Genomic DNA, 18,335 nt, shown 5'->3' with positions numbered 1-18,335 from the left:
AAGGCTAGAGGTGCTGAATAAGATGACATTGTCACCGACTATGGCACAGAGACATGCCAAAGTATGACAACAAGCACCAACATGTCTTCCAATAAGATAGGCGGAGATAAATACTCACGAGTTCGTTGGCAACACCAGACCAAGTGCTATCTAGAGGAGATTGGGTCCAAATGAGTTTTATTCAATAAAAACATCTGAACAACGTCACCACGACACTATAGCATAGTTCTCAAAACACATGTTGTTTCCTTTTTGTCGAAAGAGGTCTTCTCTCCACTTTATTCAACAACAATGTTCAAATTCATCCGTACAAAGCCAGATATGGTGGCTTACATCTAAAGATAAAGCATACTTAGCTAAATTATATGCCTCGTATTTTTTCTTCGAACCATTATGAGCCTCATAACAAACTTAGACTTAATAGCAGTTATATCCCTCATGATTGCTTCGTAATTCGAGTTTGTTGCCATCACAGTATCTTCCACTGCAGTTTCACAATCACATGCAACAAATGTCAAATGAATGTGATGGGCCTAGAGTTTGTTAACCATGTAGTCAATAGTTAATGTGGTGCCATCGTGACAAGCCCAAAGGACCCTTCAGAACCTCCTCTGTTATGTTGTTGTCTTTGAGGTGTAGTCTGTCATAGGATCTCCTAAGCCTGACCAGGGTCACCTGCAGGGCTGCATCCTCAGGAAAAGCTAGAAAATCACGTTCCGTGTTTAGGACGACGCAAGTCACGGAGTGAGACGTAGCTCCGCGTCGCCAATGGCACAACCTATTGTGTCGTTCGATTGAGCTTGTCTGGCGAAGTGGTTTGCAGGGATGTTCTGAACACCGGTTCATGGAACTGTCCACCGGTTTTGTCTGGTGGGCTGTTAGGGTGGTTCGCGGGGATGTTCTTTTTTGTGTGTTTTTCTTTACGGTTTTCATCGGTTTTTCTATCGTTTTTAAATTTTATGTTTCCTTTTCACCCTTTTTATTGTATTTTTTTTCAAATACATTTTCACTCTTTTTAATATTCCATTAAAAAATTTCATATACCATTGTACATTTTATCACACTTACCATTTTTCAAATACATGACCAATATTTTTTTCAGATACATGTTTGACATTTTGTTGAATACATGTTAAATAATTTTTAATACATGTGAAAGATTTTATATATACATTGAACATTTTATAATACATGTGAATTTTTTTTCAGATACACCTTGAACATTTAAAAAAGGATGTGATAAATACTTTTTAAATACATGTTGAACAATTTTCGTTTACACATGGAACATGTTTCTGATACCTGCTGAACATTTTCAAGTACATGATGAATATTTTTTTCAAATACATGATTGACCTATTTTTCGATTTTTTTAATAGATTCTAATTCTTTTTGAATACATGTTCAAGATTTGTTTGGATGGTAAATAAGAAATTTTCAAAATAAATGATGTTCCACATTGTATAAACATATCTTTTTTTACAAATTTCATGAATACAGTATTCTAACACATCAACATTTTTTTATACGTCATAAAGATTTTTATAATGGTGTGAAACGTTTTTCGAAATTACAGAAACATTTATTTGCACTTTATAATTTTTCTAAATGTCACAAATATTATTTTGTAACATATTAACATTTTTAAATGTCACATACATTGTTCTGAAGAGTGGAGTTTAAAAAAATTACGTGAGGAAATTTTTCAATGACTTAACATTTTTCTAATGCATGTCAAAAGTTTTTATTTAATTTGGAATACATGTATTTATAAAATTTCACAAAATATAAACAAAAGAAAGGAAAAAAACTAATGAACAAAGAAGCAATGAAGAAAGAAACAAATGAACGCGCCCGAGGGTACTACTGAGCCAGCCCGGCAGCAAGTAGTGCTGGATTTGGCATTCATTTGTATGGTGTTCATATGTCTACATGTTAGATCCTTCCGATTAAGGCTTCTCTTCGTCATCGATCGTTATTAATTGGATGCACTGGTCCCTTGAGGCTTAGCACGAAAACCTCCCGATTGTTTATACTACGATAAGGTTTGATCAGCTCCGTGAGGGAGACAAGATAACGGCGGCATGCCTTCAGTTTGTTTCGGTGCTTATAATTGCCGCTAGGTAGTCTATTAATCTGGATGCAACTTCCATTACTTTTGATGTTTTTGTTATTTATAATAAGGATGTAGCTAGGTCTCAGTCAACTGAGATTTAACAGTCTCAATCAAGTGACATATAGAGTAGTTTATAAGAAGAAAAAAATTAAACAGAAAAATCAAATTCCAATCAAATTAAACAGAAAAATTAAACAGAAAAATTTGTCGAAAGAGACCCTCTGCCGACTGGAATTGCCAAAAAAGACACCCTGCGGACGAAATTGACAAAAGAGACCCCCTCACTAGTGGCGGCGGGCGCGGCAGGCGACACGTGCCACCAGCCGCCACGCCGTGAGGCGGCGGGCCCGGCCGCCACAACACGAGGCGGCAGCCTGGTGTATAACGGTGCGTGCACAGTTCGTCGTGCGGCGACGTAACGGGCCGGGTCAGGTGGGCCCGGCCGCCACCAGGTGAGGCGGCCGCCGCTGCCGCTGTCGCTCCCCGGCCGACACGGCCTGCTGCGCGCGCGACGAGACAGCGGGCCCGGCCGCCACTAGGTGAGGCGGCAGCGCTGCTTTGAGGCGCTGATTCCCGTGCGCGGTACTCTTTTTCAGGCGCTGATTCTCGTGCGACGTCAGTTTTGTTGCTTTGCCGGGACAAATTTTACTGTTGCTAACAGGGCTGGTTCCCAGGCGCGGAGGACGACGAATTTCACGCGCGGGAATCACTCTGGCTTTTGCTTCTTTTGCGTTAGCGGATGCGACGGCACTGCGAGAATCTGCAGTGTGACCGACATGAGAACTGTGGCAAATGGCGCTCATTCCCATGCTTTGAAAATTGCTGCTGCAGGTGAGGTGACAGCACCCAAGAGCGTGATTTCCGCGCGGGGATATGGACACTGATGCCTGCTTTTGGTTCTGTAGTGCCGACAGTACAGGGATCCTAAAATATCCCGCCTAATTTCCTCTGTTCTCGCTTATTTTCTCGCCATCATTAATCGTCTGAGCCTATAAAAGAAGACACCGAGGCTCTCGTCCATCCATCCTAGAAATCGCCAGTGCGCAAAGTGTGTACACATTTTTTTCAGTCGATATGAGTTTGCCTTGTTCGGATCAAAGCATTAGGCCGAGGAAAATGAAGACTGCAAGTTTGCCTCCTGGGGTGGCAGTCCCGCGGTGTTGGTGTGGCGATCTTTGCAAGGTGAAGGAGGTGACGGATTTTTCAGATTGGTTGGGCATGAAGTTTTTTATGTGCGCCAATTTTGAGGAAGATCCTGCCGTAGCTATTTCAGAGTACGACAAGCCTCCGGTATGGTTTAACCATCACGAATAGATATTGTTGGTATTTTCATTGATTCTTTAGTAACATTCTTGTTTCTTGTTGTAGTCTCCTCCGCCTCTGTGCATGTACTATCGTTGGATTGACACGGAGAAGCCGGCTTGGGCAGTGACTGAGATTCGTGAAAGAAGTCGCCATGCGTGGAATAGTTTATTTGCGGAAGAGCGACGCGAGAAGGCGGAAGCTGAGGAGAAAGCAGAGCAAGAGAGAGAGTTAAAAGAATACTATGCGGAGCAACACCGTTTTTTTGAGAAATGGGAAAGAAAAACAGGGAAGAGGCTCGTCGCATGGAGGAGCAGGAACGACAGCGAAAGGAGGCTCGTGAGGCGGAGAGGCAGAGAAAGAAAGAAAGGGCTCGTCAGGCCAAGGCAGCAGAAGAAGCTGGCGATGGAAAAGGAAAATATCCACGTTGGACTCAGTAGATTCCGGTGGTAGTATTTTAAATTTCGCAATCATTTATATCTTTATTTCTGCAGTTTAATGTAGCTTCATTTCAGTAGTTAAATGTAGCTTTATTTAAATTCTATGATGTATCTTATTTTCAGTTGTACCTTATCGTGTTGTATCTTATTTTCAGTTGTATCTTGTCGTGATGGAAAAAATATATAGTTTTAGAATAAAGTAGTGGCATTTTCTTTTCCTCCACTAATTATCGAGCATCGTGCAACAACTATAAAATGAAATTAAGATAGAACATAATGCCTTACAATAAGAGAGTACAAACTAATAATGCAAGTACATCTGAATTAAACGGTACAACTGGAATACAGCTTAAAAACTACATGAAGGCATCATCGTCATCCTCCGTCGATGCAGAACTCTTGCCCTTTGAGGATGCAGAACTCTTACCCTTGGATGATGAAGAACTCTTGCCCTTCGAGGATGCAGTACTCTTGCCCTTGGACGATGCAGAACTCTTGCCCTTTGACGATGCAGAACCCGGAAGCGGCGGCATGAAGATATCATCTTCGTCCTCGCTCTCTTCAGTCCATAAAAATGGATGGTTTTCTGCAGTCCTTCTAAAAGTTTCACTCTTCGGCTCCACAACCTTCTTCCACCTTGCATCCAACCTAAGAAGTTCTTTACGTACCTCCTCATAGGTCCTTTCAGGCCACCCAGACCTACGTAATTGGTGAGCCAACTCATTCATTATGGTGTCACTACCGGCGAGATCGTCCCATGGAACTATCCTATTGTCCATCCTGAAATCGGTAGCTAGCCTCAGAAGAGTGCTACTCATCCCAGGGTGAAAACTACGATTGAAAGGATAATGGGACATCTCGACTACACTACACTCGAATGCTTATCCACCTCCGTCTGAAGGGGGTTTTATAGGTAAAGAGGAGAAAATGGCGGGAAAGAACGACTGCGGTATGGAGGGAAAGGGTTGGCGGGAACATATGGCGGGAAACGGGTGGCAGGAAGATATGGCGGGAAGGGGTTGGCGGGAAACGGGTGGCGGAACATATGGAGGGAAAGCGTTTGCGGGAAAATATTGAGGGGAAAGCGTTGCTTGAAAATATATTTTTTTCAATGTCTAAGACGGGCAATGGTTGCACAGTATTCATCAGCCAAAATTTTAAAAAAAATTCATTTCGGCCTAACATAAGCAAAAGAGTGGAGCGGGATAGTATGGCAGGAGATATAGGCGGGAAAAATTGTTCCTGACTGGTGCATTTTTATTTCAGCATACATAGATGTTCAAATTGAAAAGTCTGATACACACATATGTAGATACAATGGGTCGCGCACGTGCATAGATGAATCACCCTACTTAACGACGACCACCTGGCCTTTCCTTACGACCAGAAGGCGACAAGCGATTAGGTGGCCGGGGCACACGAAGACCGCGCCCGTACTCCAATTCGGCTTCATGTGTCTGTGAGTCCTGCGTAGGTGGTGGAGTCGTGAATCCTTGTTGCGAACCTGAAGCATAATTGTAGGCGTATGGTTGTGACTCCGGGGGGATAAAAGATGGGCCAATAACGTCCCCTCCGAAGAACTCTGTAACTAATGACGTAACCGTGTCGCCAAGATCATGTGATGCTCCCCGGAGGCCTGTGTTGACGCCATGATCATGTGATGCTCCCCGGAGGCCTGTTTTGACACCGCGTTGGGTGTTCTCATCGCCCCAATTAACATCAGGTGTGTCCTGCACATAGAAACATTTTAAACAAACTGTTAGAGGATAATATATGATATCATTGTAAATGCATTGAAATGTAAACATGACTACCTGAGCATATCCCTCTCCTATACTGTCTGGCCATTGTACGTGGTGCTGGTTTAAATCTGGTACACGAGTCTCCTCGGGCATGGGGATCCCTCGCGTGGAGAGATACGGCTGAGATCCCTCACCTTGGGTGTATGCATCATATCCTGTGTACGCATATGGGTTAGGGGAAAGAAATTGCTCGGGCATCGAATCCAAGCCCGTGCCATGGTCCTGAGATGTCTGCCCCTGACGAAGCTGCATCGAAGAAGAGCGATGCAGCGGCAGAGATGAGTCATGTCGTGGCAATGTCGTTCTAGTACTCGTACCCTCCCCCCATTGCTCATGGCTCGTAAGCGCCTCGCTCGGTCTGGACGACGGTGCCGCACTCGGTCTGGCTGACCTCGCTACCGGCATGTATGCTCCAGTGGCAACGTCGTCGCCTCTACCGCATCTAAACTTCTTTGCCACGAATTGTTGCAAAAGTTTCTGGAATGTCTTGCGATATGGGCCCTGGGCCGGCATGCTATCCGTAGCCATCTACCCTACTTCGTCGACATTTTCAAGCTGAACAATATTTGGATGTTATTTAGTTCAAATGATTATGAAATGATGGACCTAAAAAAGTTACAAGTGATTACCAGGTGGTCACGATAGTAAGCTGCATGCAGCTCAACATGTCTCCGCGCCTGCTCCTCTTGTGTGAGATGTGTTGGTATAGTAGCTGGCTGACTGGCCAGGCTAGCACGTGTGTTCATGTAGTACCACTGCTTGTACGCTTGATCTGTACTTCCATCGTACGGTCTGCGAAATTAAATAATTACATAAACCGTTGTGATGAAAACAAAGCATCTTCACGCATCGTATGATCATCGTAAAAAAATAATGTACATAAAATATACCTAAGTTGATGCACTATATCTGCTAGCGCTTCATTTTCTCACTTGTGTACCCATTCACTGTTCTCTTCCCTCCAATCGTATAAACTCCAACCCCTGCCCATATTTCTTAGCCTGCAAATTATGTAACAAAGTGTGAGTTTAGTAAATTAAAAATGACACTAACTATTTAGGGATGTCACATCTTACTTATGTGTTTCCTCGTCGATACGTCTGCGAAAAGGTGGTGGAATTTCTTGATAGAGACTGAACTGTCTCATTACACGCTCTGGGTTGTAAGGTTCAACACACCACAGGAACAATAAGTTGCAGCGAGTCAGCCAGAATGCACTATTGGTCAACATGCCTGGTGTGAAGTGTCGAGCATCAAAGACCATTTTTAGCTGGTCCTGAGTCCACGGGTTCCATGTGACTTCTGCCTCATCAAGTATCTCAAACTGCTGGTGGTACATAGGGTAACAATTTTTCGCAATATCTGGAGACCAACGTTTCCGTGCCTTTGTCCACCTGGTGGCCATAGTTGCGCTAGCACCCTCGCCAAAGTCGTATGGGTATATGGGTTGTACTATACGAGGTCGTCCTACAGGGAGGTATTCCCAGGATCACAACTGTAGAAACTCATAGGCAACACAAAATAATGGAGCTTTTTGTGCGAAAGAGGTTTTTTGCGTGGCATCACACAAGCCTCTGTATGTATGAGATAGCATGGCAGAACCGAAGCTGTATTTTGGCTGCTCGGGTAAAGGTTCATCTACCATATTCTCTGCAATGTAGATGAGACCAGGGAGAACAACGTCCCCATGTGAATTTGGAAATAGATTCCCGAGGAGCCACAACAAATACGCAAACAGATGTCTTTTTCTCGTCTCCTCATTGGCGAAGCTAGATAAATTAAGAAAGTTATCACGAAGCCAGATGAGTGGGATGCCCCGAGGGTTACCAGAACGTTGTGATTCTGGCATTTCCATCCCAAGACGGGCTGCTATATCTAATGCCCAAGTTGGAGACACTCGTGGAGAGACTATCGGCTCACCTCTAATTGGTAGAGTAGTGATCATAGAAACATCTTTCAGTGTAGGTGCAAGCTCCCCAAAACGAAAGTGAAAGGTGTGGGTTTCAGGTTTCCACCGGTCAACGAGGGATGTCAAAAGGGATGGGTCCGAACGTACTTGGTCGTAGCATGATGTGAGCCTAGCAAAACCTTATAGTCCATAAGCGTCAAGGTGAGCAAGGAAATAATTGTGTATTCGCCATGTTTTCTTTATAGTTCGAAGTCTGAAAGGCCGATAATCATGCTTAGTATTTGGTTTCAAAAATAGGTGGCAACGGTGGCCGGCGTCATGGGGCCCCTGCAAAAGCACTGGCACTTCACCCATAACCTGCACACAAACATACAAATATAAATTACGAGGAAGACAGAAATACAAATGCAAATCAAAATTAACTTAAAAAATACAAAGAGATACGATTTACATTAATTATCTAAAGTTAACATCAGGAGTACAATAATACAAAGAGAATCAATTTAAATTTAATATAAGTACACATAACGAGTAGAAATATAAATAGACATGGCGAGTACATATATATCAACATCATGCGTTGTTGTTGGCTCGATACGGGCAGTCTTTGCGTGAATGTCCAGGACACCTGCAAACGCGGCATCGCCTTGGTTCTCCCATCTGGCTATGGTCCATGTCATTGCGATGACGCCTAGACTGACGTCGTCCCTTTGCGGTTCTCATCAAGTCGGTGTTCGGAACCCATTTCGGCCCATCTGGCCACAACATTTTGTAGTTCATATCAATGCCCCAAGCCCAAAACTCCCCGTTCCAAGTGTTGTACAGATTATACATGTTGAAGTATGGCGATATGTATGGCTCGACGCTGATTTTTTGAACAGCAGCCGCCCGGAGCACATGACTGCAAGGGTAGCCCTCAAGCTTGGGCTTGTTACAAGTGCACTCACAGGAGGTTGAGCCAAGGGTGACAGCTTGCTTTTTTGATCCCTATGGTGACCCTTAACGTACTTGGCTCGCACATTGACCTCCCACTTATTCCTAAGTGCGTCCACTTTCCTGCAGCCATGACTTTGGGACTTCTTTGCTTTCTCATCCAGATGTCTTTGCATCTTCTCGGACCATGGCTTGTTCAATTCAACTTGTGCTTTGGCGACGGTGACCCTGTCTGCAAAGTATGACAGGGTCCGGTTCCAAGTTTCTTCAATTAGGGCTGTGATAGGCAGTGCTCGCACCCCTTTAAGAACACCATTGTACACCTCTGACATGTTGCTGGTCATTATTCCATACCGAGCCCCGGTGTCGTGAGCCTGCGCCCACTTCTCCAAATGAGGGCAATTCTCGGTGATCCACTGGCTCAAATTTATGGCCGTCCTACGACCCCTCCGGTCTTCTCTGTGCGGCAAGGCCACGCGGTCGATCTCACCATTGATACCTGCCCATATCGCATTCATTTTGGCTTCAGTTTTTTGCATGCACATCCTCTTGAATAACTTGAACCAATCCTTGTTTTTGAATTTAGAGTAAAAGTTTGCTGCCAAATGTCTCATGCACCACCTTCCCTCTAGATCGGGCCAGCCCCACTCTTCTTCCGACGCCTTAATTATTTCAAGAGCGCTTAATAATCCAGTGTTGCGATCAGAAATGATGCAAACACCTTTACGCTCTTTCACGACACCAATCTTCACGCAGCTCAGGAACCACAACCAGCTATCTTTGTTCTCGCTCTCGACCAATGCATATGCAATAGGAAGAAGCTGATTATTTGCATCCGCTGCAATCGCCACCAATAGTGTTCCCTTGTACTTTCCAGTGAGAAAGGTACCATCAACAGATAATACCGGGCGACAGTGCCTGAAGGCTTGTATAGTCTGGGCGAATGCCCAGAATAAGCGGTCCAGGATTAGCTCACCCGGGTTCATTGGGTTTGGATGTTCTCTCCGCCAAACTTGAGTCCCCCTATTAGCACTTGCTATTTGATGAAGCATTCTAGGGGCATAAGAATATGCCTCCTCATAGGTACCATACAAGTTCTTGAATATATTTTCCTTCGCACGCCTAGCCTTGCTGTAGCTAACAGGGAATCCAATTAGATCCTCTGCATCTTTTTGCAGAGCCCTAACACTAATGTTGAGACTTCCCTGCACAATTGTTTCCATCGTCTATGCCACAAATTTTGCTGTCACATTGCAGTGATCTGAAAGAGTTCCAGTTTGCTCACAGGTATGCTCCACTATTTTTGTGATATGCCATGACTGACATACCCCAGGCTTCAGTCTAGCGAGAACTCTTCCGCGACAACCTTTCGCGGTGTGGATGCATATGACCTTCAACTCTTTTTTATCAGACTGCTTCACTCTATGCTGGCGGTGGATGCCGATTGCATAGCTAACCATTGCCTGGTAAGCAGACTTCTTATCTGGGAAAACTTGCCCAACCTCCAGGCTTCCCGCTCCTAGGCCAGAAGCAGAGTGAAATTCGTTGGTGATGCTCATATCCTGTAAAAACCCAGATTGCAGTGCCACCGCGACCGCCCTCTGAGGAGGAACATCTTCTTCTCCGCTTGACTCCGAAGACGCAGAAGAATGATCATCATCATCTAGCGCCTCCGGCAATCCCTCCACGTGTTCGCTCATGTCAACGGCCGCCGACCAATATCCTGTGTCATACACAGGCTGGCCGCCCGTCGGTTCTGATGGGCCGATGCTAGGGGCTGATGTGATGGCCAACTCGACCTCACCACCCCTGCTACTGCATCCGGCAACATCAGTGACTGAAATGAACTCCACATACACCATCGGCTAACCATACATTGAGTTATTGGGATTGCTTGCAAACCTCATGTACGACCCCCACGACCGATCACCTGTGACAGGCCGCAAACCCCAACGGGCAACTGTCCCATCATTTCCTCCGTCAACGACGAAGGCCTCCATTGTCATTTTTTTCCTGCATCACTGGGCCAAACACCGCTCGGATGCACCTTCTAACAGCTGCGTAACCCACGTTGACCATGTCTCTCACCACTACTGTAGTCGACTCGCAGAAGGACACATCCACCCCGCATGGACCGTCGCGTAAGACGTTCCCATAGTACACTACTAAATTTTCCATAGTACCTAACCAACATATATGTTTACATTTCAAATAATTAGTAACTGAACATTTAGTAACGATGACAATATTTACATATCTTACGACTAAAATAATAACCGTATTTTCGTTATAAATATTCGGTCTGTTTTTAGAATCATTTGCTTAAACTTTAAGGGGTTGTTTGGTTAACGGGTATTTAAAGATCTATTTTTCTCAAACTTGTCTACGAGCGTAACAAACTAAAACTCTGTTTGCTTTTCTCTAACTACCCCAAAAATATCCTAAAATAGTTCTCGTAACATGCAAAAACTTAGCTTCTGGAAAAACGACTATTAGTCAAATATGGTTTTCTACATAATTTTCTTACAACAGGTTATGACAAAACTGAGGGTAAGTACTAGCTATCCAAACAACCACTAAACATAATATTACGATAATAACATTTAAATATCATATGAGTAAAATATCTAATTTCTTCCGGCATGATATAATGTTTTCATATCATACGATAAAATTCATTTATTTACAAATAATAATTTTTGCAGCGGCATGACAGTACATCAATATAAAAAATAACATACCGCATGGGAATTACTCGCTATCCAAACAACCAGTAAACATAATAGTACGATAATAACATTTTAATATCATATGAGTAAAACATTTAATTTCTTTCGGCTTTAAATAATTTTTTTTCACATCATACGATAACAATCATTTATCTACAAATAATAATATTTGCAGCAGCATGCACATTATTCACAATAGTACATCAATACAAAAAATATTAACAAAATTACAGTGTCATTTTTCACCTTAGCTCCAATATGGATGTGCTTCCGAATGCAATTAAGCGTCAAAATAGTTCCAATAAATATCCGTCGCCAGTACTATATGAACCTCGTCAACCTATTATCACATTAAAAACAATATTACACACGGATTTTTCTTCCTGCTAACAAAAGTATGAAAATAGCACTTCCATGTATGTGTTCATCACCTCAAAATGGGACAGCGAAAATGGAAACACAATTTCTTCAATTACGTCTTCTCCTCCTTGTTTGCTACTAAGATGAATTATTTTACCTAATTACATACATCATTAAGTACATTAGCACCTAATCTTAACATATAAAATTTAGATTATTGCGATATAACAAAGTAGACCTACGGTTTCCTAACTATAGACTTATTAATAAACGTACCACATAAAATAACATACCACATGAAATAACATACCACATGCAATAAACAATTACAATACAATATTTTCTTAATTACCGTATTAAGATTTCCCGCATGTCAATACTAATGGACGCACCTAACATTGATGCAACATCTTCAACCTACTATTTCAAAAAATAGTTTAAATGCTACATCTCTCGTCTGAAATTATTTCTAGCCTCTAAGCACTACCGTCACATAGCTAATAACAAGCTAAAGGACGAACTAATTACCACCCTGCATGCATAAATAAATAAATGTATTGCAAAGCTCATACCTTGATCTTCAACTTCGTAGTTCACTTTGCACGGCTATTCCTACTACAGAAACTCCAAATGACTCCTCCAAGTGCTGAAATAATGCCTAAAGCAACATAGAATACACACTTAGGAACTAATCAAATAGAATAAAAACATCGTGCATGCGAATGAAACCAACAAAAATGGATAGATCTTACCTTAATCTATCTTTTCTTCAACTTCATCATCCTCAAAATCCAACTCTAAATCGCCCTAAATCACGAGTGAAAGTGCTTACTGAGCTTTCTTTTCTCTCTGTACTTAGAGACTTAGAGAGCAAAGGAGAGGAACGAGGTTACAGAGTGCTTGCGCACGGAGATGAAGCATGGCATATAAAAGGGAGAGGATCCCTGTAGTGTCGGCAGCCTCGGATTCCCACGCGTGAAAATCAACATCATCAGCAACAGCATGCAAGGAGCAAAAGCAAAGCAACAAGCCAGAGTGATTTTCGCCCGTGAAATTCGTCGTTTGCCGCGCGTCGGAATCAGCAAAAACAACACAACGAGCCAAAGTGATTCCCGCCCCGCCAGTTTTCGCGCGTGGGAATCAGTGCCAGGACCTCGCCTTCCGTGCACAGTCAGCGTGCACCAGCTGCTGTCGGCAGGGGTGGTCGCCTCAGCCAGTGGCGGCGAGGCCCACCGGCGGGGCCCGCTCGCATCAGGGCCTGTCGCCCAGGCAGCGACCGCACCAGGGCTGGCCGCCTCGCCCGTTGGCGGCCGGGCCCACCTGGCCCGCCCCGTTCCGTCGCGGCGCGACGCACAGTGGAGATTCCGTTCGGCTGGCGTGGCCGTCTCCTGCGGTGGCGGCCGGGCCAGCCGCCTCCTGGCGTGGCGGCAGGTGCCACGTGTCGCCTGCCGCGCCTGCCGCCACCGCTGAGGGGGTCCTTTTTGTCAAAATGATCTAGAGGTAGTCTTTTTTGTCAATTCATCTCGGCAGGGGGTCCTTTTGGACAAAAAATCCTTAAGATGGAACGAATAAACATCAACTGAGACATAAACAAGTCTCAGTCGACTGATACTTAGTAAAACTGTTATAATAAAGTTTGATGAACAGATCGGAACTTTTTCCGGAAAAAAAAACCCGCTACATATACTACACTACTATTACGTGAATGTGAGTATCTGCGCCGCTGATTCCAGCTGATCTTTTGACCCCGGGCGTGTCTGTGAGGCGAGTGGTGACAAGTCTATAGAGCAAATGTACTCCCTGCTGCCTGCACTCCTTCTACTTGATCTCTTGACCTCGGGCACTGTGAGGTGGTGGCAAGTCTATAGGTCAGCGCGAAGTCTACGCAGCGCTTCTTCCAGACCGCGTGGGCCGGAGTGGCCGCCGCTACGCTGGCGTCCATGGATCTCTTATTTGTCTTGGGCACCAAGCCGTACTCCTCGTGCTCGGGCGCCGGTGCCGTGAGAAGGTCGACGCCGAAGAGTCGCACGGTCCTCGTCACCGGGGCCGGCGACGGGGCGGCCGCCGCGTTAAGGAAGGTCGTCGTGCTCTTGGACCGGAGCTTGCAGTCGATGAAGAGCTGGTTGTTGCCGGAGGCGGAGCGGTAGAACCCGACCGCGTCGCCGGCGTGCAGGCCCTTCTCCTTGACGAAGCGGCTCCACCCCTTTGTGAGCACGTAGCTCTGGCTGCTGTTCCAGTACGAGTACCGGAACCTCCACATCTTTCCGACGGCGTCATCGAAGTTGAGCAGCACGCCCTTGCACTCGCCTGGTACGGCGGTGCTGGCAGAAGGGAGCTGCAGCGGGAAGTGCTTCTCGGCGTGCTGCTTGGGGATCACCAGCCGGTTCAGCTTCCCCACGTCGCTGGGCGTGACCGTCTTGTCGAACAGGTGCTCGCGCCGCGCCGCCGCGGAGGGCGCCGCGGCTGAAGGAGCCGACGAGGCGGGAACTAACGACGACGACGTAGGGGACGACGCCGCGGAGGCGAGGAAGGCGCGCTTATGCTGCGCGAGCTCATCGGGGTAGATGTGCTTGCGCAGCATGTCCACGACCTCGGCCTTGGAGCGGGCGGCGAGGAAGCGGAGCTCGGCGGCGTCGCCGGGGTCGGACTCGGCGAGCGGGCGGAAGTTGGTGACGGCATCGCGGCCGCGGAAGCGCTGCGCCGCCGCATCGTAGGCGCGCGCAGCCTCGGCCTCCCCCGTGAAGGTGCCGAGCCAGACGCGCTGGTGGCGTTCATAGATCTGCGCGCCCCAGCGCCCGTTGGGCTGCGGCACCACGCCCTTGTACTTGGACGACGGCAGCCTGCCGACGCGGCAGGAGTCCGCCTCGGCGCTAGGCTCCGGCGCGTCCATGACCGCGCTGGCCCCGCTGCCGATGCGCTGCAGCGGCTTGGTCGCCGGCGCGGCCGGCGCCGGAGAGGCCTTCTTGCCCGTGGACGCGCCGCTGCTCACGTCGCCCACGAGGCAGCTCCTCGCGCTGTCCATCCGATCACCACCGAGAGAAATCAAGAAGATGCTTAGCTAGTAGTAGCTTAATTAGCTAAAGGTTGTGTGGAAATAGAGGCAGTAGGTAGGTAGGTGCGTCCGTGCGTGTGTTATATAGAGGATGAGACGAGGTGAGTGTGAGTGTGGCTAAGCTGGCTAGTGCATACACCAACCACACTATATTGTATTGTTTCATACAATTTCCACACATGGGCTTATGGTTTTTTTGTCTTTCATATGTGTAGTACATAATAGATATACTATTGTTTCTTTTTATTTATACATGCTAGTGTTGTTTTTCATTTGCATGGTACTTTAGTTATACATAAATGATTTTATATTTCTTTGCAGACAGTACTTGATATTAGTATCAGTTTGTCTAATCCACATCTAAATATTTTTTAAAAATGTCACATCTAAGCTTCCACAAATATATAATGTAACAACAAGTATTAGTACTTGTGTATAAGGTTTATGTTTTGGACTTAAGGTTTCAATTTAAATATTATATATTTATATAGGCCTCGTGGGCACTTGTGTTGATGTGGGTCAACTAGTAGATATTTTATGGCGGCTTTCATGGAAAGGATAAATGAAAAGATCAAAGACTACGATGAGGATGATGATGAACACACTAGTTGGCCATGCTACGCACCCAGTATCGTATGGTGTGGTTGCGTGAGAAATTCAGAGTGCCATTCTTGCATTCCCTTTTGTTGCCTTCTAGTTTTAACTTTGTTTGGGAGGAAGAAAAGTAGTAGCACGCCAAGGAAAGGGAGCCGGATCCCCTGACGTACGGCCCCCTGCCGTTGGGCCGCTGACGGGTAGGTCCAGGCCCACACGTCAGTGTGTGGGCCGTACGTCAGACGAGCCGCGTCCCAAGGAAAGCATCTCCTCCTCTTAGTAACGCCTACAAGTGGAAGAACAAAATGTGTGAGCTGAGCTAGCTGCTAGCTCAGCTGACCCATTTTTGTTTTGGCGCTTATGCAACAGGTAATATGTTGTTGTGTGCCGGTCACTCATAGTAAACGATGACGCTGATGTCGCCGTAGAATTTTGTGGAAGTTCTTGTCTTCTAGATCGATGGGTATGCATGTCTGCATCGGTCGATCGATTCCTATTTGATATTTTTGATCTTTTATTGACTATTCACCGTACGTGCATAGAATTTCTTCATCACCGAAAATACGAAACAGCACTTACTAGGTAACCATATGTTTGATGTTTTACTTGACCATTCACCGTATACACATGGAATTTCTTCATCAATAAAAACACAAAACAATACGAGTAGCTAGGTGACGATAATGATCAGGGACCAAACATAAAGAAGCAGGTCAACGGCCAATCCTATTGCACGTATGATGTATAGTTAATCAATTACATTGCAACAATATGATATTTGGGATCAAGCCGGCAACTAGCGTTGGATTTTAGCAGGCAATCGTCGGACCGTTTCAACAGACCATTTTATATATGTGTTCGTATGTGCGTCTATTTATATAGTTGGCAACTAATTGATTCTTAAATACTAGTACAATAAAGTCGACAGGTACGTACAACCTATGTAGCTGGATAGTATACATGAGCGCACAGAGTTTAATCAGTTCATAGTCTCAAGATCTATGGTTGATACATTATACTACAAAAAATAAACCATCTAGCTGCATGCATGGTCAGGCTGCTTGCTACGTATCCGTGCCTGCTTGCGCTGTCATGTGGTGACCATGTTTGCAAGCTGGTGTGGGGAGCAGGAAGTAGAGCAATTGCCACAGACGACGACTTGGTGCAAGACTTGGCATCGCAAAGTCCACCTCAAGGCTCGTGGAATTAATCAAGATGTGCAGTTTGCAAGAAAGATCGTAGAATTATAAAAAGGATGTATAGAAAAAACATATACTAAAGACAGCATGCGTCGATCGGAGACTTTCTTACATGGATGGACAGCGAGTGGGACTGCAGTGCATACTCATTAAATTCTGGTCCACGGAGAATTGGAAGTTGGCAATGGGTACTACCCTAAAAAAAACTCTCTTGGTAGTTTACCACCTTATAATACAGTACATGGTCAACACAAGAGTTATTTACCCAAAACCACCACATTATGGGCTAGGGTAACAGATCGGTACCACATTTGAGGCAGGGCACAAAAAACCACCAACAATGGGGCTAATCTGTAACGCGGAGCACTGATTGTCTCATTTACTAACGGAAACAGCGAAATCGACAGGTCGAACCCACCAGTCAGGCTGACATGGCAAAGACCAAGCACAAAAAAACAGTAAACAGCTGAGTTGGCAAATGATATGCGGACCCCGCATTTTAGTGACTACATGATCCTCTTCTTCCTATCTGCCTTTCTATGGGGCATTACATCGAGCAGCTTGTGGGCAGCCGGACTCCAGCGACCAAAGGCATCGGCAATTCAGCGGTGAGCACCATGGTGGTGGTGGGAGTGGGGGCGCCGTGAGTCCTCGAAGGCCGATGCTGCTCCCGTCGGCATGGATGCCCGAGTCATCTGCGTCTGTGCGAGCCGAGAGCTCCATGGCCACCGTGGCCATGGCAGCCGAGCCCCTGCTCGAACTAGCCCCTGACCGCCTCGCCCTGTAGCCCGCACGCCTAGCCGCTGCGAGTCACACACGCATCGAGATGCGCCGACGAGATTCGGCAGCTGCTTGTCCCGCTGACGTCCGAGGTCGTCGGCCATGGCACGCACGCGCAGATGCAATCACAGCAGGGAGTAGCTCGAGCGGAGCCATGGTGTTCTTCTGCGGTTGTGGAGGCGCGCGGCAAACGCGTTGGCGGTGCACGATCGGAGCAACGGCGAGACAAGGGGTGGTCTATGCAGCGGCCGTGGGGTCGTGCGGTGACTGGCGGAGCAGCTCGGGGCGACGTCGTCTGCAGAGCTTCGGGAGGATAAGGTGGCCGGCGGGCTGCCTTGGCCTACGGTGGCCCAGGCAGAGCTCCTCGACGAGCCGGTGCGCGAAGGCCTCGGGTCGTTGACGATGGTGACCCTGGTGGGATAGGACGGGGGGAGAGAGATAAAGATGAGGAGGAAGAAAAAGAAAATAAGGGAAAAAATATATGAGGCTGACATGTTGGACACCCCTCCAACTCAGCATACTGTCCACACAAGCACGCCACATCAGCCCGACAGGTGGGCCTAACTTGTCAGTTTCGCTGTTTTCTCAAGCAAATCGGAGCATCAGTGCTCCGCGTTACAGATTAGGTACAATTTTGGTGGTTTTTTGTGCCCTGCCTCAAATGTGGCACCGATTTGTTACCCTAGCCCATAGTGTGGTGGTTTTTGGTAAATAACTCTCAACACAACCATATTGCTTCAGGAACACGATGGCCGAGAAATGCAGGGTGGACGGAGATTTTTATTTTATTTTATGAGGCAATTTTATCCTTGGGAATGATCGGTGCACAAATTTCAAATTTTAAGTATTTTCTGAACACATATGTTGAGAGACTACTGCAATTTGAAAATTAACGTGCATTTAGAAATCCAAGGCACTACCCCGATAACTTCCAGCACTCTCACACAATCAACATTTTTGGCCGTCCAATCACATTTTTTGGGCGTTTCTGGCCATTCATTCTAGCTTCTTTTGTTTATCCTTATTTTCGGTCAATACGACATACTTAACTAGAACTAGGGGTGTACTACGCTTGTCCTCACATACCAACATTATGTCTAATTCTATATGGGCCAAGCC

At 46.0% G+C, this 18,335-nt stretch overlaps 1 protein-coding gene across 1 annotated transcript; it reads right to left on the bottom strand.

Moving 5' to 3' along the window:
* Positions 1-13,160: 13,160 nt before the first annotated feature.
* LOC119330882 (AP2/ERF and B3 domain-containing protein Os05g0549800-like) lies at positions 13,161-14,623 on the bottom strand. The gene has a single exon (XM_037604029.1). It carries the CDS (start codon positions 14,611-14,613, stop codon positions 13,372-13,374), a length of 1,242 nt encoding a protein of 413 aa, XP_037459926.1. The 5' UTR covers positions 14,614-14,623; the 3' UTR covers positions 13,161-13,371.
* Positions 14,624-18,335: the final 3,712 nt, after the last annotated feature.

Source organism: Triticum dicoccoides, chromosome 1A (assembly GCF_002162155.2).
Source record: "Triticum dicoccoides isolate Atlit2015 ecotype Zavitan chromosome 1A, WEW_v2.0, whole genome shotgun sequence".
Taxonomy (NCBI): Eukaryota; Viridiplantae; Streptophyta; class Magnoliopsida; order Poales; family Poaceae; genus Triticum; species Triticum dicoccoides.
The sequence above is the reverse complement of the archived record's forward strand: the minus strand, read 5'-3'. Positions and strand labels throughout refer to the sequence as shown.

Excerpts from the sequence above, each read along its gene's own strand:
- LOC119330882 (XM_037604029.1), bottom strand. The coding sequence starts at position 14,613 with ATGGACAGCGCGAGGAGCTGCCTCGTGGGCGACGTGAGCAGCGGCGCG.